This window comes from Nerophis ophidion, linkage group LG21 (assembly GCF_033978795.1).
Source record: "Nerophis ophidion isolate RoL-2023_Sa linkage group LG21, RoL_Noph_v1.0, whole genome shotgun sequence".
In the NCBI taxonomy this organism is placed as follows: Eukaryota; Metazoa; Chordata; class Actinopteri; order Syngnathiformes; family Syngnathidae; genus Nerophis; species Nerophis ophidion.
In genome coordinates this window covers 44,744,698-44,768,672 of record NC_084631.1, presented here as the reverse complement: position 1 = coordinate 44,768,672, position 23,975 = coordinate 44,744,698, and the positions used below count along the sequence as shown (strand labels likewise).

Sequence of the window (23,975 nt, the reverse complement as noted above, 5' to 3'; positions counted from 1 at the left end):
TTGTTTAAGTCGGGGTCCACGTTAATCAACGAAACGGGAATATGAGTGCGGCAGCACGAGAGGAAATTGTAAATAAAAAAGGAAACGTGACGTCAGTTTGGCAGTATTTCGGATTTTTTAAGTCCGATACAAATCAGAGTAAAACTGTCTGCAAACCTTGCAAGGTCATAGTCCCGACCATGTCTTGGAAAACGACAAATTTATTTTACCACCTGAGCCGCTCTAACTCGCTGGAGTACAGCAGCAAACAGCCACATCATCAGCCGGTGCAAGTGGAACAGCACCGAAGCGGCAACAACAGACCACCATGGAGAGGTACTCTGCAGCAGTGCCATACGACAACAATTCAAAACGTTATAAATAAATAAGGGATGCAGTGGTGTATCAATTAGCGAAGGACATGCTACCGCTCAGCATAGTTGAGAAGTCTGGGTAAGCATTTATTTAATGTCAATATTTGCACATCGACCAGTATTTTCATTTATTTGACTGTTTTTCTTAATGCTGACTTCGTTCTAAAGGTTATATTTAAAATAAAAGTATTTAAATTTAGCCTTTTTTCTCCTGGTCTTTATTTAGAATAGTTTTTGTTTTATCAATAATTGGTCGATAGACTGATATGAAACACTTATATCGTGATACATTTTTTAGTCATATCCCCCAGCCCTACTCACACAGTATGTTTACATGCACTACAACACTAATTACTGCATGGATTTGGTAGAAACCATCTTTTTGACTTTTGAAAGATGGGATTAACATCCTTAGAACATATGTAGATAAACACTATGTAATTGCTTTGTTCTTTTACAAAAAAGCCAAAAGAAATTATATATAAAGTGGCCAGAATATCAAATCATATAACCTGTCATTTACTTAATAATCCGAAATCTCTCAAGTTTACCTTTTCTTCAGAGTGTAAAATAGAGTCTAGGTCAGACCGAGGCAAATTAAGGCCCACGGGCCACATGTGGCCCATTAAGCTTTTCAACCTGGCCTGCCGGACATTCCCAAATCATTTTTTTTTAGATCTTTAGGATGGAAAGTGTAGCTGCCATTATGATGTGCACTCATGTTTTCTAATGACCGTAAGTCTTCAACTATACAAAGTATTTCAATGATTGGAATCTGCTCGTTTGCATGTTATACTAAATACTATGGTAATCTAATTAGTTACTATGGTCAACTAATTAGTTACTATGCTCATCTAAAGACTTGGAATAGATGTTATTCCTAAAACGAGGCACCAAGAAGTGTGGGTGGGGAGCAATTCCACAGAATGGACACGGAAGGAGATTTTTACTACAAAGTTCTAAAACTTAGTGATATATCACATAGACTGTAGTTTTTTTTTACCCTTTGCTTTCATATTTCACTGTGTTTGTTGCGTTTCACTTGCTTGTAAAATATGTGGACGTTCATATGTTGTCAATATTCAGTGTTTTATCCTTCATAGTTAATAGTTTTAAATCTTACATTATTGTCATGTATTTTCTGGGTGTCTCCTCAAGTAGAACATTTTAAGTTCAATTAAAATGTATGTACTTGCTCCCAGACACATTTGTTTCTCAAAATTTGGTCCCCGAGTCAAAATAATTGCCCAGGCCAGGACTAGGTGATACAAAGACTCATAATACACTGCTATCATCATTATATTATGATTAGTGCATATCATAGGAATAACATCTATTCAGTCTTTAAAAACTTCTGTTTCCATCTTTAACGGGGTCTTTCAACACACCACTTACGGGGAATTGCATGCTAAAGTAAAACTTTTACATAACCTTCTCCTTTTACAAATAGATTCAATATATTTGGTTCTTGTGGATCCTGTCCTTGTTGTTGCTGTGTGAATGCTTTAAAGTAAGCTTTAATTACATGACGTCTGTTGAGCAAAGTGTTCCAAGTTAAGTGGAACGAACCAATTCATATTTTGAGTTAGAGGTAGTCTTAGACATTAATTTGATTTAAGCAACATTGTTATTGAACTTCCACAGCTGTATTGATTTTATATCAAAAATTAATGCCATCTTTTGATAACTAATAGTTAAGCAGAAAAAATATGTTCGGGACAACATTCCCACTGTTGGCCCCGACTCTATACACAAGTGAGGGACAGGAAAAGTACATTCTGCAACATGATACGCCTCCACAAGCCCGGGGGGCGGGGGCTAAAAGTGGACTACATTTTTATATTTTATTTTAAAGTGCATAATTTTAGCTGTTTGCAAATTCATTATGTCATGCAATTTGTGTATTTTCTATTCAATGAACAAAGGGTTTAAACGTTCTCTAAATCTAACTGTGTGTGATTCTAACTAATCTGTTTTGTAACACGGTTACAAATAGTAGGGATGCTTGGAACTCAGCAATTGGTGACTCATTTTAAAACACTTAAGTTGAAGTAACACTGTATCAAAAATACATGATTTGCAACCAACACAACTACAAAAAGAGAATATAACCGATGTGCCCCAAATCAGACGTTCTCAACCTTTTTTCAGTGATGTACCCACCGTGAACATTTTTTTTAATTCAAGTACCCCCTAATCAGAGCAAAGCATTTTTGGTTGAAAAAAAAAAAAGAGATGAAGTAAAATACAGCACTAGGTCATCAGTTTCTGATTTATTATTGTATAACAGTGCAAATTATTGCTCATTTGTAGTGGTCTTTTTTTAACTATTTGGAAAAAAAGATATAAAAATAACTAAAAACTTGTAGAAAAATAAACTGATTCATTGGGGCGGCATAGCTCGGTTGGTAGAGCGGCCGTGCCAGCAACTTGAGGGTTGCAGGTTCGATTCCCGCTTCAGTTATCCTAGTCACTGCTGTTGTGTCCTTGGGCAAGACACTTTACCCAACTGCTCCAAGTGCCACCCACACTGCTTTAAATGTAACTTAGATATTGGGTTTCACTATGTAAAGCGCTTTGAGTCACTAGAGAAAAGCGCTATATAAATATAATTCACTTCACATTTATAAATAAAAAATTCTACACAGAAGTAATCAACTTAAAGTGCCCTCTTTGGGGATTGTAATAGAGATCCATCTGGATTAATCAACTTACCGGTAATTCTAAACATTTCACAAAAAAAGAAATCTTTAACATCAATATTTATGGAACATGTCCACAAAAAAATCTGTCAACACTGAATATTGCATTGTTGCATTTCTTTTCACAGTTTATGAACTTACATTCATATTTTGTTGAATATTATTCAATAATTATATTTGGAGGATTTTTGAATTGTTACTATTTTTAGAAGATTTTTAAAAAATCTCACGTACCCCTTGGCATACCTTCAAGTACCCCGGTTTGAGAACCACTGCCCTAAATAACAGAAGAAGCCGTGTACTGTACACAAAACCAGCACATTCTCACTATGGCCGCGTTCTACTTGAAGGGTGAAACACCCTGATCCTACGTTGTCACAAGATCTGTCAAAATGGAACATTTCTCTTTAAATAAAAACCACAAAACAAGCTTATTCACCATCTATGTTGAGCAGCATCTTCCACATGGCCGGTCGCACGGACTGATGGAAGCCAAACCAAACCTCTCTCCCTCCGCCAAGTGGATGGTCGTAGCCCTCCGGGGAAGAAAAGAAGGATCTACCAACAGGTGTGTACCTGATGGTCACACACAGCGAAGCAACAACATTACAAATGGAAGATGATAATATAATGCAGCATTGAACGACATAAACCCTTTCAGGGGTGAGCGCTCACTTCATGGAGGGCAGGTGTCGCAGCACAACATCAACGGCGTGCACCGGGTTGATGCTGACTGGTTTGTCCAGGTCCACCGGTTCGGACACGCCGCGTCCCATCAGGACCTCGTGCAGCAGATGCCAGCTCACCATTGATACGAACCTTATGTTGACCTTAAAGGGACGATCCTTCCCACCTTCCCCTGGAAGGGTTACATCCAAATCCACCTGAAGGGTAATAGACTTTGGGTGGGTTATTTTTGCATGCAGTACAAGCTACATCTGTGGCAAGGCATAGACTTTGACCTGTATAGTAAAAAGTATTTTCATAAATCATATTCATCCATCCATTTTCTACCGCTTGTCACTTTTGGGATTGCAGGCGGTGCTGGATATAGTACAATACACTCATAATTACAGAGGCTCTTTATTAGAGTTATCAGATGTGGAGATGCTGCTCAGCTTCTAATACTGATAACTGATAACGATGTATACAGTGGCTCTTCCCTCAAACTAATATCAGGTCACATACGGGTTGAATATTTACATTTTATCCAAAACTGGTGTTTAAAAAAAATAAATACCGTATTTCCCGGATTATAAAGGTGCACTTAAAATATTTTTTTCTTCAAAACTCAGTGCGCCTTATAACATGGTGCGCCTAATGTAAGGAATAAGGTTGGTTGAGCTTACCCACTTCGAAGCCATTTTTTGGGTACATGGTGTAATGTGAAGTGTGACCAGTAGATGGCAGTCAAACATGAGATTTCCTTGAATTGTCACTTTTGGGATCGCAGGGGGTGCTGGATATAGTACAATACACTCATAATTAGAGAGGTTCTATATTAGAGTTATCAGATGTGGAGATACTGCTCAGCTTCTAATACTGATAACAGATAACGATGTATACAGTGGCTCTTCCCTCAAACTAATATCAGGTCACATACGGGTAGAGTATTTACATTTTATCCAAAACTGGTGTTTAAAAAAAATAAATACCGTATTTCCCGGATTATAAAGGTGCACTTAAAATATTTTTTTCTTCAAAACTCAGTGCGCCTTATAACATGGTGCGCCTAATGTAAGGAATAAGGTTGGTTGAGCTTACCCACTTCGAAGCCATTTTTTTTGGGTACATGGTGTAGTGTGAAGTGTGACCAGTAGATGGCAGTCAAACATGAGATGCCGTATTTCCTTGAATTGTCACTTTTGAGATCGCAGGGGGTGCTGGATATAGTACAATACACTCATAATTAGAGGAGGGTCTATATTAGAGTTAGATGTGGAGATACTGCTCAGCTTCTAATAGTGATATCAACCGATAACGATGTATAAAGTGGCTCTTCCCCTCAAACTAATATCAGGTCACATACGGGTTCAGTATTTACATTTTATCCAAAACTGATGTTTAAAAAAATAAGTACCGTATTTCCCGGATTATAAAGATGCACTTAAAATCTTTTCCTCAAAACTCAACGGTGCGCCTTATAACACGGTGCGCCTAATGTAAGGAATAAGGTTGGTTGAGCTTACCCACTTCGAAGCCATTTTTTTTGGGTACATGGTGTAATGTGAAGTGTGACCAGTAGATGGCAGTCAAACATGAGATGCCGTATTTCCTTGAATTGTCACTTTTGAGATCGCAGGGGGTGCTGGATATAGTACAATACACTCATAATTAGAGAGGGTCTATATTAGAGTTATCAGATGTGGCGATACTGCTCAGCTTCTAATAGTGATATCAACCGATAACGATGTATACAGTGGCTCTTCCCCTCAAACTAATATCAGGTCACATACGGGTTCAGTATTTACATTTTATCCAAAACTGATGTTTAAAAAAATAAGTACCGTATTTCCCGGATTATAAAGATGCACTTAAAATCTTTTCCTCAAAACTCAACAGTGCGCCTTATAACACGGTGCGCCTAATGTAAGGAATAAGGTTGGTTGAGCTTACCCACTTCGAAGCCATTTTTTTTTGGTACATGGTGTAATGTTAAGTGTGACCAGTAGATGGCAGTCAAACATGATACCGTATTTTCTTGATTTGCCGCCCGGTATATAGTATGCACCTGCCTAGAATTACTGCCGCGTCAAACTCTTTTGGCAAAATAATTAGCGCATGCTTAGCATTACCGACGGCTCAGGATTAACGCCGGGTCAAACTCGTTTTGCAAAATATTTTTATTAGCGCATGTCTACAATTTCCACCGGGTCAAACTCGTCACGATTTTCACTTCAACTGTCATTTTCAAAATGGAGGAGGCTGATATCAATAATTTGAAATCACATAAACGGAAGAAGATTAAGAGCTATTCAGTAGGATTTAAGGTCCAAGCTATTGAATATGCTAAAAAGAACAGTAATCAGCTATGTTTTATTAATATACCGTAGCTGCGTGTGTCAAATATGAGTCATTATATGACTCCAGCCTCCTGGTGGTAGAGGGCGCTAATGATCCTTCTTGCAACTACTCGGCTGGAGAAGAAGTGACAACATATCTAAAATAAAACAGTTTTCTAAACTGGACTTTCAATCGAAGCAAGAGGTATAAAGGAAGATCTCCATCGAGACAGAGAGACTTAACACTGAAAGATAAGGAAGACTTCTATAAACAAGTTATCGATGCTTTTGATCAAAAGGAGCTGTGCATGGACTTCATTTATAAGTAAAAGTAAGAACATAACGGTTTTTTTTTTTTAATTAAATGTGCTTTTCATGATGGTATCCTTACATCACACTCAAATTTATAAGCGCAGGCCTAAATTTACCGCATGCCTTTGGTAAGCGGCGGAGTGAGAAGAGGTTTGAAAATAAGCACATGCTTGCCTTTGGTAAACGCCGGAGTGAGAAGAGGGTTTTAAATTAATTAGCGCCCCGGCGGCAATTCAAGGAAATACGGTATGTGTAGGCTGCTCTATGATAGCAATATGACTCAAGTAAACACCAACATTTTAATATTCCTATAAAAACATAGAACATTACACAGCACTCAAATTTATCAATACGTTTTAGTACGACCTTGGTAAGCTATGAAGCCGCACCACCTGATTGCACCGTGCTTCAACATAGGAGTATTATTATGGTGTGTGTATAAGGTATGACATCTGGCGGTTTTTTCCCCTGCAATATTATGCAAAAGCAACTTTTTCTTACCTTCTGGTACCTGCTGAACTGTATTTGGGATCTGCATTAATCCTGAAAATGTTAGCGAATCCGCCATTGTAGTCATAAGCTTTTTCTCTACCTTCTCATTATGGGACATTCATCTTCCGCTGTTTCCATTTCTAAGTAGTGTAAAGTTCTTACTTATATCTGTCAGTAAACACGCCATGAGAGCACTAAAACATACCGGTGTAGTGGGTTTACATTATTCACCCAAAGAACTTTAGTCAGAGAGTTGCGTTCAGACGATTTTTACACGGGATACATTTCCGATGTTTCTGGATGAGGATATGCTGCTCCCTTATTGATTGAAGTAAAGTCTGAATGTCATTAAAACAGTTAACTCCATCTTTTGACACTTCTTCCACTCCCGTCCTTGCACGCTACACCGCTACAACAAAGATGACGGGGAGAAGACGCTGGCGAAGGTGAGCCACGCAAATAAGACCGCCCACAAAACAGTGCATCCTGAAGCGACTTTAACTTTTGTTTAGAATCTGCTACTTTGGCGACAGCTGGCACAACTTTTTTCCACTGATGTAGTAGCGTCACAGTGCGGCATCCCAACTAGACAGTCATTGGATAAATACTCCACTTTGGCCTGCCAGCGAACGCTGAGCGAATGAGTAAGAGTGAAGGAAAAGGGGTCGCCTGGCTTCTGATTGGATGATCAGTCTGGAATCCCTTTTTGATTTGACAGCAAAACGAGCAAATCCGCAATCTTCAAATATAAAACTGCCAAAGAATTTTTCAACTTCTATTCCGTTGTTGCCGTTATGGAGATATTTATATTTTTTAAAGAGGGACGTTATTTTTTGTAATATCTATCATGTTTATATATTTAATCAGTTATTGGCAACTGTACTCACAATTAGAGTACTGGTAACAGAAAAACAGCTACCCCTGCTTAAAAGAACAGCAGTTGCCACTGGCAGGATAGGACAACCAGTGTTACATTGTACAATAATTATAAACTAGAGCAAAATGACTAATTACTAGGGGTGTAACGATACGTGTATTTGTATTGAACCGTTACAGTTCGGAGGTGTACCGAATGAGTTTCTACACGGACATATCAAGTATCGTACCACACATTATGTAAACAGTGCACACCGAGGCACAACACACTGCATGTTAGCAGCGACCGCGCTACGATAGACTGACCATACCTCCTCTTTTCACCGGATATGTCCTCTTTTGCGGGGCTGTCTGGGTGGAGCTTCTTAAATGCCTCAAATGTCCGGCATTTTAAGTTTGGGTTGTGTGTATTTTCAATGTATGTTCAGGGTTAAGAAGGGATTAAAAACAAAAGCAAATTGTGCACGCAGCAGCACTCGTGAGGGAGGGACAGAGAGAGAGCGACAGAGTTATGATAAACGCGCATGCGTCGCCAGGCTCTGCTTTTTACAAATAGATTTATCAGATTTTATTTTTTATTATCTAAAGCAGGGGTGTCAAAAGTGTGCCCCGGAAGCCATTTGTGGCCCACAGCTAATGTTTTAAAGGCCCACGGCACATTCTAAAAATACTATTAAAATAAACAAAAGTGAAACAAAAAAGCTTAAAGGCTAAATATAATTTAGAAAAAGTTGCAACGTTGAATAAAACAAAGCTGTTCTTTTTTCTTTCAAACTGTCATTGCTCAAAACATAATATTGAATCAAAATCAATATCATGAATTATTGACCTAAGGTTCCCATTACTTCACATCAAATATTCCACTAAGACAATTATTTTTGGTTGAAGATTTTGCAAGTAACCAAAAAATGTATATTTTGTTTTCTTATTGTATCGAAAAGTGACCTCTGAATCGAGGTGCGTACCTAACCGAATATTTTGTGTACCGTTACACCACTACTAATTACTAATAAGACTTTAAATGTATGTGAAATATTTTTAGCATGAACATATTTACATATGCATCAACAATTATGCAAATAATACTATGACATCACATTGGCCACACCCCTACATGTTGATTTCAAGCTGGGAGAAACCCTGTGTATGCTTTGATATCTCAAATACGATCGGACCTCCCTACTCATAAATAATTGCACTTTGGGTATCCTGCTACTTTATCAAAGTATGCTTGTCAGTTATTTTTTCCCAAGATTTTTGTTCATGTCAATATAGTCATTTTGAGCTGTGTTGGCTCCAGGAAGCTCTGCTGCAAGTGTGGCATTACCCATAGTTCCACCATGCAGGCGTGCTATGTTACAGTTCTAAAGTCTACAGAGGATATTTCCAGAAGAGAACGTCAATACCGCTCATCTCCAAAAGCCGGTTTATTTCTCAAAGAGGCGACTGTAAGTTGAGTCGGGGGTGGGGGGGTTAAAGTGTCTTCCCTCTGGACTCTTGTGTCAGTGACAAAACCACAACATGATCATGAATGGCTAATCCTACCCCAGAAGGGGCGACAGGAAGTGGTTTGGCAGTGTAGAGGCTTCTCTTCCCGTCGTAAACTGGAAGTTGGTCGCCAAAGATGGTGACCTTGAAGTGCTGAACCATGGAGCTCACCACGTCCCTGTGTATGCATCACTTAGGTCAGTTGTGGAACACTATTGTGGGAAACCGTCTTTTCCGTTACCTGTTGACCCGGCGAGGACATTTGTCAGGATTGATATCCACCTCGTAGAGGTAGACGTCGATCTTGGGGATGTCGACCTGGAAGCAGTTGGCGAGAAGCCTGATGGGCTTCCCGATGGTGCCATAGCCAGGTCGCCGTGGCAATGAAAAGAGGGCTTGTGCTCTAGCATCTCCTGCAACAGCAAATGCACATAAAACGGGGGAGATTAAACAGTACTTGGTCTTTGTTTTAAGCAGGGACAACAGCAGCAAGGCACAATGTAGGTCAGTAGCTGCCCGAAACAACATCAATAACACATCAAGATGGAAATTGTGCCCCGGAGCAACTACCTAAATTGGCTAATGACCTGACATGCTCAGTTGGTGTGTAATTCATGCAGGAAGTTGACTCCCTTTTGTTCAATAGTTTGTTGCTATGGCAGCAGTTGAAAAGAAGTACACTTACACACACAACAGATGTAAATCTCACTCCCTGCCGCAATTATGCAAAACAGACTTTTCCTAAGGGATTTGCGCAAGTCCCAAAAATTCTAAATCAAACAGGGATTTGTATACAACAATTTTGCTTCCTCCAAACCAGGGGTAGGGAACCTATGGCTCTAGAGCCAGATGTGGCTCTTTTGATAACTGCATCTGGCTCTCGGATAAATCTGAGCTGACACTGCTTAACACAATAAGTAATGACTAATTCCACTTGTAATCAAAGTGTTAAAAATAACTTTCAAAATATTAAACATGCTCATGCATTTGAATCCATCCAGCCTTTTTCTACCGCACTTGTTCAAGAAATTGCACGATTTATATATTATAGTTTTTTTTTAGGGCTTGCCCTCCGGGGGGTTCTTCAAACCACCAAGCACCGACATGAAAGCCTGTTTCAGGGTTACGATATTTTTTTATTTTTCAATAAGTCTCAGTTGCTTTCCAGCAATTGTCTTTTCTCTTTCGTTCTCGCTCTGGCTCCAGCCCTGTCTCTCCTCCCAGCCGCTGCTTATAACAGAGCGACAGGTGATTAGATGACAAGTCCCAGGTGGGCCATCTACGCACCTGTCGCTGATTTCGAGGCCGGTCCTGGCACACCCCGCTTCGCTGCAGGCCCGCAGGCCACGCCCCTCCACAGTTAGCTTCAGAATATCAACGTTATTACAAAGAATACGAGACCTATTATATTCTAGTAATGTTGGTCTTAATGCACGCGTTTAGTTTTGTTCAGCGTTGAAAAAAAAAAAAAAAATGATATGGCTCTTACGGAAATACATTTTAAAATATTTGGATTTTTGGCTCTCGGCCAAAAAGGTTCCCGACCCCTGCTCCAAACGAACGATTTGGAATTCACCCAATTTGGGACAGTTTACCAATTGTCAGCAGATATCTCCATATACGGTATAAGATATGGCTGTACGATTACCGTATTTCCCTGAATTGCCGCAGGGTATATAGTATGCGCCTGCCTTGAATTACTGCCAGGTCAAACTCGCTGCGCAAAATAATTAGCGCATGCTTAGTATTACCACCGGGTCAAACTCGTGACGTCACGAGTGACACTTACCCTATCATCATTTTTAAAATGGAGGCTGATTTCAATACCGGTAATTTGTAAATCGCATAAAAGGAAATAAGATTAAGAGCTATTCAGTAGGATTTAAGGTCCAAGCTATTGAATACCGTTAAGCTAAGAAGAACAGTAAGCGGCTATGTTTCATTAATATACCGGTACCTGTGGAGAGGTGGAGCAGAAGGTCCGACAGACAGGCAGGGCCCGCTGGAGCCCGGCCCAAGATGGCGAGGAGACAGCGAGCGAGCGTAGAGGAGGAGTGGAGAAGCGACCTGGACTGAGGTTTTTTTGAAAAATAAACAAACTCAAACTGCTCAAGCCATGTCCTTCCTTGGTGGTTCTGGGAACCCGCAAGACGACGGCTTGAGACCGTCACAATACCGTAGCTGCAAGTGTCCAATGCGTCATTAAATGATTCCCGCCTCCTGGTGGTAGAAGGCGCTAGTGATCCTTCTTGCGACTACTCTGCTGCAGAAGAAGTGACAATGAGTCACGTGATATGTGCTGGGAGGGATATGACGGACCTTTTGAAAGCAGTTTTCTAAACTGGACTTTTAATCGAAGCAGGAGGTAATAAAGGAAGATCTCCATCGAGACAGAGAGACTTTTAAAACTGAAGAAAGATAAGGAAGACTTCTATAAACAAGTTAGATGATTTTTATCAAAAGGAGCTGGCAAGGACTTTATTTATAAGTACCATAACGTTTTTTTTATTAAATGTGCTTTTCATGATGGTATCCTTACATCACACTCATTTTTTTACGGCATGCCTTTGGTAAGTGCCAGAGTGAGAAGAGGTTTAAAATAATTAGCGCATGCTTACTTTAACCGCAGGAGTGAGAAGAGGTTTTAAATCAATTAGCGCCCCAGCGGCAATTCAAGGAAATACGGTAATTGACATCTATTAGTGCAGGGGTGGACATTACATCGATCTTGGAGGGTGCGTCAGTCGATCACCAGCCAGGCATTAAAAAAATAAAATAAAAACAAAAAATCTAAAAATTAGCCATTATCAATCTTCACCAAGACGTCACTTTCGTCCCTTGATTGACATTCACAGCACCTGAGGGTCTTGTGAGATGATATGGGCTGCTACCAGATAATTAAAAAAATGACCGACAGGAAGGCGAGAAACACTATTTCAACAGACTCTCGCCTGCAGTCAAAACTCTAAAGACAGACTGCACGATTCCAATCTTCACAATAAAAGCCCTGCTTCATCCTCCCTGCACTAACAAAATAAGAGTCTGAGAAAGCTACAGACTTTGCCGCTAATTGTATTTTTGAAAGCTGGACAAATAAGATGGCAAAAAACCAAGCACTTTCAAGTGGTATTGGACAGAAAGGAGGACTTTTTCCCCTCCATTTGAAAATGTGGACGTTATCACTACTGTATGATTCTAATCAATGAAAGTCATCAGAATCAGGTAATACACCAACTTATATTCAGGTCTTCATGAAAGAAATACATGTTAAAACTGCTTGTATCATCAATAAAACACCATAACTTGTTAAAAACCTTCCTTTCATCAACATACATAATTTTATTCACATATAGTAGAACCCTTCGACTTGGTCAATTGAAAAGTATCTCGCCTGCAGAAAGTCTGGGTTCTCCTGTATTAGTGCGATAAATAACCGCAAAAGGGAGAGGTTTTTTTCGCCCCACTGCAGTCAGCTTGTAAGTGACAGACATGTTTTTTACAATCAGAATTCTGTTCGTCTCTCGCTTCAAACAGGGAGAAAAACATCCCAATCTGTGCATGGCTCTCAGCACCTGACCATTTTTATTCAACAATGACTGAACGCAGTGAGCCCTCTTTTCAGTCATCCACAATCTTTGTCGGCGGGCGTAGAAACTTTACAAACACCGGCAGCGGGTACAGACAGCCACAAAGTAACAAAGCGTGGGAATATTTCAGCTTCAAATTGGGTGGGCAAAATACACCCATCAACACGGACGAACAAGCGGGAAGGCTGTTATGCGATGGCGAAAAAAAAAAAAACGCACTTAAAGATGTTCAGTATTTAAGTTAAATCTTTGCTTACAGAAACGAGTCCATTTCATTATTGTTTGGGATGACTAAGTTATTTACCTTCCAATTACAGTACAAATGATAAACAATTATATAGTAATGAGCAAAAAAGTTGATACTCCTTTTAAATTATTAATTGCATTAGTAGTAGTAGTGGGGGCAAATATCCGATTTTTAGATGCATCGCAATTCGGACATGGACAATTATGAAATTGATTTGTAAACATTAATGTATTTATTGTAAATAAATTGCAGACAGCTCTAAAATTTGGCTGACGGCAGGCGGCCACCTAACCCAGAAAACCCATCAGCTCCTCAATTTTAGCACACTTATGTTGCAGTTTTGCACACATCTCAATTTAATAAATGTTGGAATTAATTTAACGATTAAAAATGCACTATTTAAAAGTTGCAAGTGATAAACGGTCATTTCACAGAAATGTAAAAATACACAACGTTTAAAGTTGCATCATTAATGAAATCGTATAATGCCAAAGATTCCCACCTTGAATTATTATACATTATAATAGTGTTTCTTCAGTTTAAGAGCAAGATGTGGACAAAGGCTCTGAGTCGATCTTCATGAAACTAAATATTTTTTTAAAGAAAATGACTGCATATTCTAATGTGCGGCACCTTGAGACAAGTGTATGTTAATTGACCGTTTATTTTCGCAGTTTTATACAATTTGTGTAAACATAAAAATCGCAAATGCAGAGAAAAATCACAATTTGTTTTTTTTCTCAAAAATCTGCAGGTCTTTTAAAAATTGACCCAAAGAAGTTTGCATGATTTTTAGATGCATCGCAATTCGGACATGGACAATTATGAAAATTGATTTGTAAACATCAATAATCAATGTATTTATTGTAAATAAAGTAATGCAGACAGCTCTAAAATTTGGCTGACTGCAGGCAGCCACCTAACCCAGAAACCCCATCAGCTCCTCAATTTTAGCACACTTATGTTGCAGTTTTGCACACATCTCAATTTAATAAATGTTGGAATTAATTTAACGATTAAAAATGCACTATTTAAAAGTTGCAAGTGATAAACGGTCATTTCACAGAAATGTAAAAATACACGTTTAAAGTTGCAATGAAATCGGAAATTGCCCAAAGATTCCCACCTTGAATTATTATACATTATAATAGTGTTTCTTCAGTTTAAGAGCAAGATGTGGACAAAGGCTCTGAGTCGATCTTCATGAAACTAAATATTTTTTTAAAGAAAATGACTGCATATTCTAATGTGCGGCACCTTGAGACAAGTGTATGTTAATTGACCGTTTATTTTCGCAGTTTTATACAATTTGTGTAAACATAAAAATCGCAAATGCAGAGAAAAATCACAATTTGTTTTTTTTCTCAAAAATGTGCAGGTCTTGTAAAAATTGACCCAAAGAAGTTTGCATGATTTTTAGATGCATCGCAATTCGGACATGGACAATTATGAAAATTGATTTGTAAACATCAATAATCAATGTATTTATTGTAAATAAAGTAATGCAGACAGCTCTAAAATTTGGCTGACTGCAGGGAGCCACCTAACCCAAAAACCCGATCAGCTCCTCAATTTTAGCACACTTAGGTTGCAGTTTTGCACACATTTCAATTTAATAAATGTTTGAATAAATTTAGCTAATACGAATGCACTATTTAAAAGTTGCAAGTGATAAACGGTCATTTCACAGAAATGTAAAAATACACAACGTTTAAAGTTGCATCATTAATGAGATCGTAAATTGCCCACAGATTCCCACCTTGAATTATTATACATTATAATAGTGTTTCTTCACTTTAAAAGCAAGATGGACAAAGGCTCTGAGTCGATCTCCATGAAACTAAATATTTTTTAAAGAAAATGACTGCATATTGTTCTAATGTGCGGCACCTTGAGACATGTGTATGTTAATTGACCGATAATTTTTGCAGTTTTATACAATTTCTGTAAACATAAAAATCGCAAATGCAGAGAAAAATCACAATTTGTTTTTTTTCTCAAAAATCTGCAGGTCTTGTAAAAATTGACCCAGAAAAGTTTGCATGAGTCTGTCCTTGTTAATTAGATCCTTCTTTAAATCGCTGTGGGGCAGACTGGCTCGTACATGCTCATGCATCCTACGCTGTTGTCATTTCTAATACAAAGTAGCATATAGCTGTAAATCAGGGGTGTCCACACTTTTTCTGCAGGCGAGCTAATTTTCAATTGACCAAGTTGAAGGGATTCACCTCATTCATATATTTATTTATTTATGAAAGACGTTTTTGTTAACAAGTTAAATGTGTTTTAATACAAGCATGTTTAACACATTCCTTTCTTTCATGAAGACAAAAATATAAGTTGGTGTAATACCTGATTCTGATGACTTGCATTGATTGGAATTAGTAGTGACAACAGTCACATTTTCAAAAATAAAAAAAAATAAAACTCTTCTGTCCAATATCACATGAAAGTGGTTGCTTTTTGCCATCTTTTTTGTCCAGCTCCCTTACTCCTTTATAGACACACTACAAGAAATACATTTGCGGAAAACTCCGGAAATTTGCTAACTTTCTGAGACTCATATTTTGTTACTGCAGGCAGGATGAAGCATGGCTTTTATTGTGAAGACAGGAACCATGCAGTTGGTTTTTAGAGTTTTGACGAGTCTGTTGAAATAAAAACTGTGTTTCGCCTTCCTGTCGGTCATTTTTTCTTAATGACCCTTGAGTGCCATGAATGCCAATCAAGTGACGTCTGGGTGAGGATTGATCGCTCATTTTTAGGTCTATTTTTTTTTTAAATGCCTGGCTGGCGATCAACTGACACACCCTCCATCAGACCTAATGGGCCCCCCTGCTCTAACTTGTATCCGTCAGTAGACTCCCTATGGAAGCGCTAAAATCTACAACATGGCTGACGGGGAGAAGACGCAGTCAAAGTGGATTGAAACTTTTATTAGTACAGAACATATTCCGTACAATTGACCAATAAATGGTAACACCCAAATACGTTTTTCAACTCGTTAAAGTCGGGGTCACGTTAATTCATGGTAACGGCGTAAATAAGAGCGTCCATAAAACGCCGCATGCTGAAGAGACAGAAGGCAGCTTGAAGATGCTCTGTTAAAAAAAGCTAATACAATTTTGACCAAAGAAATACCATTACATGTTAGAGACCACAACAAAGTGTTTAAGAAAAAAAAAAAAAAAATCTCTATATTTCAGACCTGCCCAGAACAACCTTGCACTCTCATCTCTCAATCAGCTCTCCCTGGTTCGAGCCCTGGCAAAGCGTGAAGTGGGCAGATTCCGGTGGGGGTCTCTCACACACACACACACGTCAAAGTGAACCAGGCCCTCAGACTTCAGGCACACCTGACGGGTTCACGACACCTGCCTTCGACAGACAAACAATGACAGCTAAACTGGTTTTGGGTCCGTCTCTCCCTCTCTCACACAAACACCGTACTTGCACTCATAAAAATTATGAAAGAAATGCTTGTTCACATTTGTTGGACTATCATTTTTCGCCTATTTTAAGTGTTTAAAAAGCTTGAGGAAGGATTGGATCTTTACTACTGTACAATTTAAGAAACTCAGCTCCGTTTGACCGGCCAGCCTCTAGCAGTAACAGTTAGCGACAAGCATGTCAACATTGTTGATTATTACAAAGTAAACGAGCTGAAATGACCAATGACCTGGTGTTAGAGGCACATTTAGCATTCACCCTTGCAGTTTTGTGCTCTGTTCCGTGTGAATGCACCCTTAATTTGTCCATCAACAGAATTAGAAGCAGCTGCATGTAAACTGGGTGGAATTATGAAGAGAACAAACTATGGCAGTAAGTCAGCCGTGACCATTACGTTGAGCGCGACCTACCAGTCGATGGCGGAGGGTGTGTCAGTCAAATGCCAGCCATGGATTGATTAACGTGGACCCCGACATAAACAAGTTGAAAAACTTATTGGGGTGTTACCATTTAGGGGTCAATTGTACGGAATATGTACTGAACTGTCCAATCTACTTATAAAAGTGTCAATCAATCAAAAAGCCAGGCATTAAAACAATAAACCTAAAAATGAGCCATGAATCTTCCCCAAGACGTCGATTGACATTCAGGGCACCCGAGGGTCCTGTGAGATTAAAATGACCAACAGGAAGGCGAAAAACACATATTTAAACAGAGTGACGCCGTACCTGCTGTCAAAACTCTAAAGCCAGACTACACAGTTCCTGTCTTCACAATAAAAGCCCTGCTTCTCCTGTCTGCACTAACAAAATAAGAGTCTCAGAGAGCTAGCAAGTTTCCGGAGTTTGCCGCCAATGTATTTCTTGTAAAGTGTATAAAAAGGAGTATGAAAGCTGGACAAATAAGATGGCAAAATGCAACCACTTTCATGCGGTATTGGACAGAAAGGATTTTTTTTTCCTCCATTTGAAAATGCGGAGGCTTCACGGTGGCAGAGGGGTTAGTGCGTCTGCCTCACAACACAAAGGTCCTGTAGTCCTGGGTTCAAATCCAGGCTCGCGATCTTTCTGTGTGGAGTTTGCATGTTCTCCCCGTGAATGCGTGGGTTCCCTCCGGGTACTCCGGCTTCCTCCCACCTCCAAAGACATGCACCTGGGGATAGGTTGATTGGAAACACTAAATTGGCCCTAGTGTGTGAATGTGTGTGTGAATGTTGTCTGTCTATCTGTGTTGGCCCTGTGATGAGATGGCGACTTGTCCAGGGTGTACCCCGCCTTCCGCCCGATTGTAGCTGAGATAGGCGCCAGCGCCCCCCGCGACCCCAAAAGGGAATAAGCGGTAGGAAATGGATGGATGGATGAAAATGCGGATGTTATCACTACTGCCTGATTCCAATCAATGCAAGTCATCAGAATCAGGTATTACACCAACTTAAATTCTTGTCTTCATAAAACACCTTTAACTTGGTCAAAAAAAAACATATTTCATAAATAACTAAATATAAATTATATTCATATTATATATGAATGAGGTGGATCCCTTCAACTCGGTCAATTGAAAAGTAGCTCGCCTGCAAAAAAAGTGTGGGCACAGACTAATGTTTGCATGTAAACGTGCGAGTTAATGTTAGGACGACCATTACACACACACACAGTTTCCATATATTATTTGTGGTGGGGTACTACAGATAAACTTGGCCTGCCACGAATAATTATACCATGAACTGTTTATCATCACTCAAACACTGGGAATAACTGAGAATATAGGTTTTTTGTTACAACTACATTAGTTGGTTGGATTAATTAAGCACTTAAATAAAAAACACTTTATAGTCTCAATGCAGTCTTTTAGGAAAAATAGTTGAAACAAGGATTTTTTATTTTAATCCTTTCTTATAAATGCACACATTCAAATGTCACTCTTGACATTCTATCAATAAAGTTCTATCTATCTATTGGGAACATCACTTTAAATTACCTTTATTAAAAAAATGGTTGAGTTTTAAAAAAGCAATGCGGTCTAAAACCAGGCAATAGATAAGGAATAAAACCAAACCAGTGATAAATTGAGTGACAGTATTTAACAAAAATATTTTACATTTTTTTTGGAAGAATCGTGTTTGATTTTTTGGAACAAACTAATTAGAATTATATACAAACTCGAGAAAAATACTTTTACTATTTCCGCTTATTTGCTGCTCTTGAATAAGCAGAATGGTAACATGCAGTATCATCGATGTAGTCCATTAGACAAACATTTCACCACCAGGTGTCTTTTTCCATTTTTAAATTATCGCAAAACCTTTGACTGCTTCTCTCGTCTTCTTTGGGCCCTTTGCTCTCCTTATCCCTCTTTTTTTAAGCCCGTCTCGTCGTATCGCTCTCCTGGCCTCCCTAGTTACAACTGTTCAGTTAAGTGGCAGCACGACTTAAAACAAGTTGAAAAACGTACTCTGGTGTTACCATTTGATGGTCAATTGTACGGAATTTGGGCAGCACGGTGGTAGAGGGGTTAGTGCGTCTGCTTCACAATATGAACGTCCTGAGTTCAATCCCGGGCTCGGGATCTTTTTGTGTGGAGTTTGCATGTTCTCTCCTCGTGACTGCGTGGGTTCCCTCCGGGTACTCCGGCTTTCTCCCACCTCCAAAGACATGCACCTGGGGATAGGTTGATTGGCAACACTAAATTGGCCCTAGTGTGTAAATGTCTGTCTATCTGTGTTGGCCCTGCAATGAGATGGCGACTTGTCCAGGGTGTACACCGCCTTCCGCCCCAATGCAGCTCAGATAGGCACCAGCGCCCCCCGCCCCCCCAAAGTGAATAAGCGGTAGAAAATGGATGGATGGATGTACAATCTACTAATAAAAGTTTCACTCAAACGCTGCTTGACAGGCCTCACATGCACCTGGTCCGCCAGAGATTAAAAAGATGCAGCAAGAGAGATCAGTGTTTCCAATTTAGCAACTTTTTCTGGTATTATCGGAAAATGATATAAGAGGAGTATGGCTCTTAATGAGCAGCGGGTGCTGCCGTGCTCCCCTCCCCCATCTAAAAAGCACCCACAGGTGGCTCAATCTTTGAGACATTTGCTATTGTCTCCTAGATTGTTGATTACAATGACTTGCAAATGGACAATTATGCAAATTAGACGTCATTTAGACCCTGCAACAAACCACCACAAATAGATCGCAGTCCTCTGGAAACACCGATTAGCATTATATTGAAATGTTTAACCAGTTTTTTTTACATTTCAGCCAGTAACAAGCACACATTTAGCGGTATAGCTCAGTTGGTAGAGTGGCCGTGCCAGCAACTTGAGGGTTGCAGGTTCGATTCCCGCTTCCGCCATTCTAGTCACTGCCGTTGTGTCCTTGGGCAAGACACTTTACCCAACTGCTCCCAGTGCCACCCACACTGGTTTGATATTGGGTTTCACTATGTAAAGCGCTTTGAGTCACTAGAGAAAAAGCGCTATATAAATATAATTCACTTCACATTTCAATATACAGTGTAAGGATAGCAACACGTTACAACCAAAGTATGTGTGTGGGTATGTATATGTGTGTATATATATATATATATATATTTTTTTTTTTATATATATATATATATATATATATATATATATATATATATATATATATATATTTTTTTTTTTTTTTTTTAAGATATTAATAAAATTAAAATAAAAGTATTAACAAAAACAGAAATGAGCACTATTAAGAGAAGAGAACCCACCTGTTGTTCCGCTTTCCATTCATGAGTTCTCTCTCCGGACGACCCGGCACCAAGACACCAATCCAATCCTTCTTGCTCTACAAGAGGACTCCCCGCTCTCCCGGCTAATGTGGTCCCGGGGAGATTACAATTAGCAATTGGCAGTTGTCACCTGGGCGAGCGGCCGTCCAAGCTGAAATGAGGGGGGAATCATCTCAATGTTTGTCACCTTTGGCAGCATCGCCGAGCGTTAGCTGGCTAGCACTCGACAAACTGTGGCAACGCTAGCTTTTAGCCATCGTCATTAACGACGAACTGACAACACCGCAGACAAAAGGCGTGTTCATATTTACCCAATGTCGACGTCCTTCTCCGGTTACTTAACGTGACAGGCGTTGTGTTGGAAGGGCGGCGAGCTTTCAGCGCCTCAGAGTCCGCCTCGACAGCAGCGCCAGTCCGGTGTGAAATGTACAATTTCGCGGCGCCCTCTTCTACTCTCGCAACAAGCACGCAACAAGTGGGGAGTACTACTTCCGGAACGCCCCTTCACACAAATGTCTAAGAGCGTGGAAAGTCCACGCTAAGATAAACGCTTACATAATGCATCATAATATAGTTTAAGAGAAAAATATTGTGAATTATTGTGGAAATCATGCTTATTGGTCTTCGCCGTAAGTTGAGGGGAAATTGTTTTAGTTCTGCAATACCATACCAACATTTCCGGTTTGGCGTTGTTATCCAGTGTTAACTTTACACATAAAGTTCGCCCAGGGAACTCCGTCAGGAAATACCAAAAGTTGAGATTGCGTCACTTCCTACTTACTTTTTGGTTTTGATTGGAAAATTATATAATATTTACTTTTTTTCTTTAAACACCCCGACGATTGTATATTATCACATTTGTACTTTTCTCTTTGCAAAAGTTCTTGAGAAATTATTTGTATATACAATAGAATAGAATAGTATAGATTGTAGCTGAGATAGGCGCCAGCGCCCCCCGCAACCCCAAAAGGGAATAAGCGGTAGAAAATGGATGGATGGAATAGAATATAATAGAATAGAAAGTACTTTATTAGATTAGATTAGATTAGATAGTACTTTATTTATTCCGTCAGGAGAGTTCCTTCAGAAAAATTTAAATTTTCAGCACAATCCCATTCAAGATCAGACAAACATTACAGGGAGACAGAACAGGATCGCTGACGGGTCTGCCGGCTTCCAGCGCCCCTTACAAAAAAGATGAGATACAGGTAAACAGGGGGGGGGGGGGGAATAGGATAAAAAATTAAAAGATTAAAATAAAATTAAAAAATCGTTTTTAGCCTGGGGGGGGGGGGGGGGGGGGGTGAATGGGAGAAAAAATTGGAAGATTAAAATAAAATAAAAAAATCGGTATTAGCCTGGGCCCTGGAGAGGGGGTGCAGACTGAGGCCAAGGGGAAAAAAAACAAAACTCATAGCCATAGAACACATCCCTCTTCCATGTGTGTAGGATGGAAACATCAAACATCAAAGAACACATTGATCCCTGGGGGAAATTCAGCACCACAGTTCGCTCACAATAGACAATAATAATAATAAATAATATATAACATATATACTGTATATAATATATAATATATGAATAGTATAAATATATTCTACATTTAAGTGCAGTCAAGGAACAAATGCATTATACAGTCTGATGGCTGTCGGTATGAAGGCCCTCCTGTGTTGCATTTAGGGAGTCTGAGCCTTCCACTGAACGTGCTCATTCTCTCCGCAAGGTCCGAGTGTAGTGGGTGCGGTGTTGTCCATAATGGCCAGGAGTTTTGCTAGACTCCTCCTCTCTGACACCACCAGAGAGTCCAGCTCCACTCCCACCACGTTACTGGCCTTCTCTACCAACTTGTCCAGTCTGTATGTGTCCCTCGCTCTCAGCCCGCTGCCCCAGCAAGCCACGGCGTACAAAAAGGCGCCCGCCACCACCGACTCGTAGAACATCCTCAACATTTTTGTACAGACGTTGAAGGATCCTAGCCTCTTGTAGAGGGCCTCAGTGTGTTTTGACCCATTCAGCTTGTTGTCCATGTGTACACCGAGGTATTTATAATCCACATCCACCCACCTGATATAGAGTTGATAAGTGGATTGACAAACATGAGTTATTGAATGACCACCATGGGTTGAGGAGTAATCGATATACATCTCTAGCAGTGATGGATTTTGTAGAAAACATAGCTACAGCAATAGAAAAAAAGCAACACACCGTTGGAGTATTTATTGACTTATGTAAAGCTTTTGACACAATCCATCATTCCTTACTTCTGCGAAAATGGTAAAACTATGGCATAAGAGGTGTTTCACAACAGTGGTTAAGTAGTTATTTAAGTAACAGATCTCAATATGTGGAAATTAATAAGACTATTAATTTCCCAAAAAACGGAAATGCTGATTATCGGTCCTGCTAGACACCGACCTCTATTTAATAATACAACTTTAACATTTGACAACCAAATAATAAAACAAGGTGACTCGGTAAAAAATCTGGGTATTATATTCGACCCAACTCTCTCCTTTGAGTCACACATTAAAAGCGTTACTAAAACGGCCTTCTTTCATCTCCGTAAAATCGCTAAAATTCGCTCCACATTTGAGGTCCTCTCCAAGGTTTCTCATAGTCAGCATTGTCACTGGCGTCCCACTGGATGTGAATTCTCCCTGCCCACTGGGTGTGAGTTTTCCTTGCCCTTTTGTGGGTTCTTCCGAGGATGTCGTAGTTGTAATGATTTGTACAGTCCTTTGAGACATTTGTGATTTAGAGCTATATAAATAAACATTGATTGATTGATTGATTGACTAAATCACAGCCAAGAAGAGTAACTTGTGGGGTTCCACAAGGCTCGGTATTGGGACCTAAGTTATTATATCTAATAAATTGAAATGTATTATGTTTGCAGATGATACAAATGTATATTGTTCAGGAGAAAACTTGAAGGAAGTGTTGAGGATAATAGAGGTTAAGTTAATTCAGCTAAAACAGGGGTAGGGAACCTATGGCTCTAGAGCCAGACGTGGCTCTTTTGATGACTGCATCTGGCTCTCGGATAAATCTGAGCTGACATTGCTTAACACGATAAATAATGAATAATTCCACTTGTTATCACAGTGTTAAAAATAATGTTCAAAATATAAAACATTCTCATGCATTTTTAAGCCATCCATCCGTTTCTACCGCACCTGTTCAAGAAGTTGCGTTAATGGTAAGAAGTTATTTATTTATTATTGGTTAGTGTGGGGCTTGCCCTCCTGGGGGTTCTTCAGACCACCAAGCACTGACATGAGAGCCTATTTCAGGGTTACAATATTGTTTTATTTTTCAATAAGTCCCTCAGTTTCTTTCCAGCAATTGTCTTTTTCTCTTTCATTCTCGCGCTCTGGCTCCAGCCGCAACCCTGTCTCTCCTCCTGGCTGCTGCTTATAACAGAGTGACAGGTGATTAGATGACAAGGCCCAGGTGGGCCCTTACGCACCTGTCGCTGATTTAGAGGCTGGTCCTGGCACACCTTAGTTCACTGCAGGCCCACAGGCCACGCCCCCTCCACAGTTAGCTTCGGAACAACAATGTTACTACAAAGAATAAGAGACCTATTATACTCTAGAAATGTTGGTCTTACTTAAAAATGCATGCGTTTAGTTGTGTTCAGTGTTAAAAAAAATATTATATGGCTCCTACGGAAATACATTTTAAAATAGTTGGCTTTTTGGCTC

At 39.6% G+C, this 23,975-nt stretch overlaps 1 protein-coding gene across 2 annotated transcripts in view; it reads right to left on the bottom strand.

The window, feature by feature from the left end:
- Positions 1 to 20,740, bottom strand: part of ago3b (argonaute RISC catalytic component 3b) — a 43,116-nt gene extending 22,376 nt beyond the window's left edge. The window contains exons 1-6 of one of the 2 annotated variants that reach the window (XM_061882739.1): positions 20,580 to 20,740; positions 20,248 to 20,419; positions 9,467 to 9,638; positions 9,283 to 9,403; positions 3,731 to 3,954; positions 3,495 to 3,631 (exon numbers count right to left, since the gene is read on the bottom strand). In XM_061882739.1, the coding sequence (XP_061738723.1) occupies positions 3,495 to 3,631; positions 3,731 to 3,954; positions 9,283 to 9,403; positions 9,467 to 9,638; positions 20,248 to 20,266 (673 nt within the window). In that variant the 5' untranslated portion in view covers positions 20,267 to 20,419; positions 20,580 to 20,740. The remainder of the gene's footprint in view (positions 1 to 3,494; positions 3,632 to 3,730; positions 3,955 to 9,282; positions 9,404 to 9,466; positions 9,639 to 20,247; positions 20,420 to 20,579) is intronic. The other variant, XM_061882740.1, reaches the window with a different exon arrangement.
- Between the last annotated feature and the right edge of the window lie 3,235 nt (positions 20,741 to 23,975).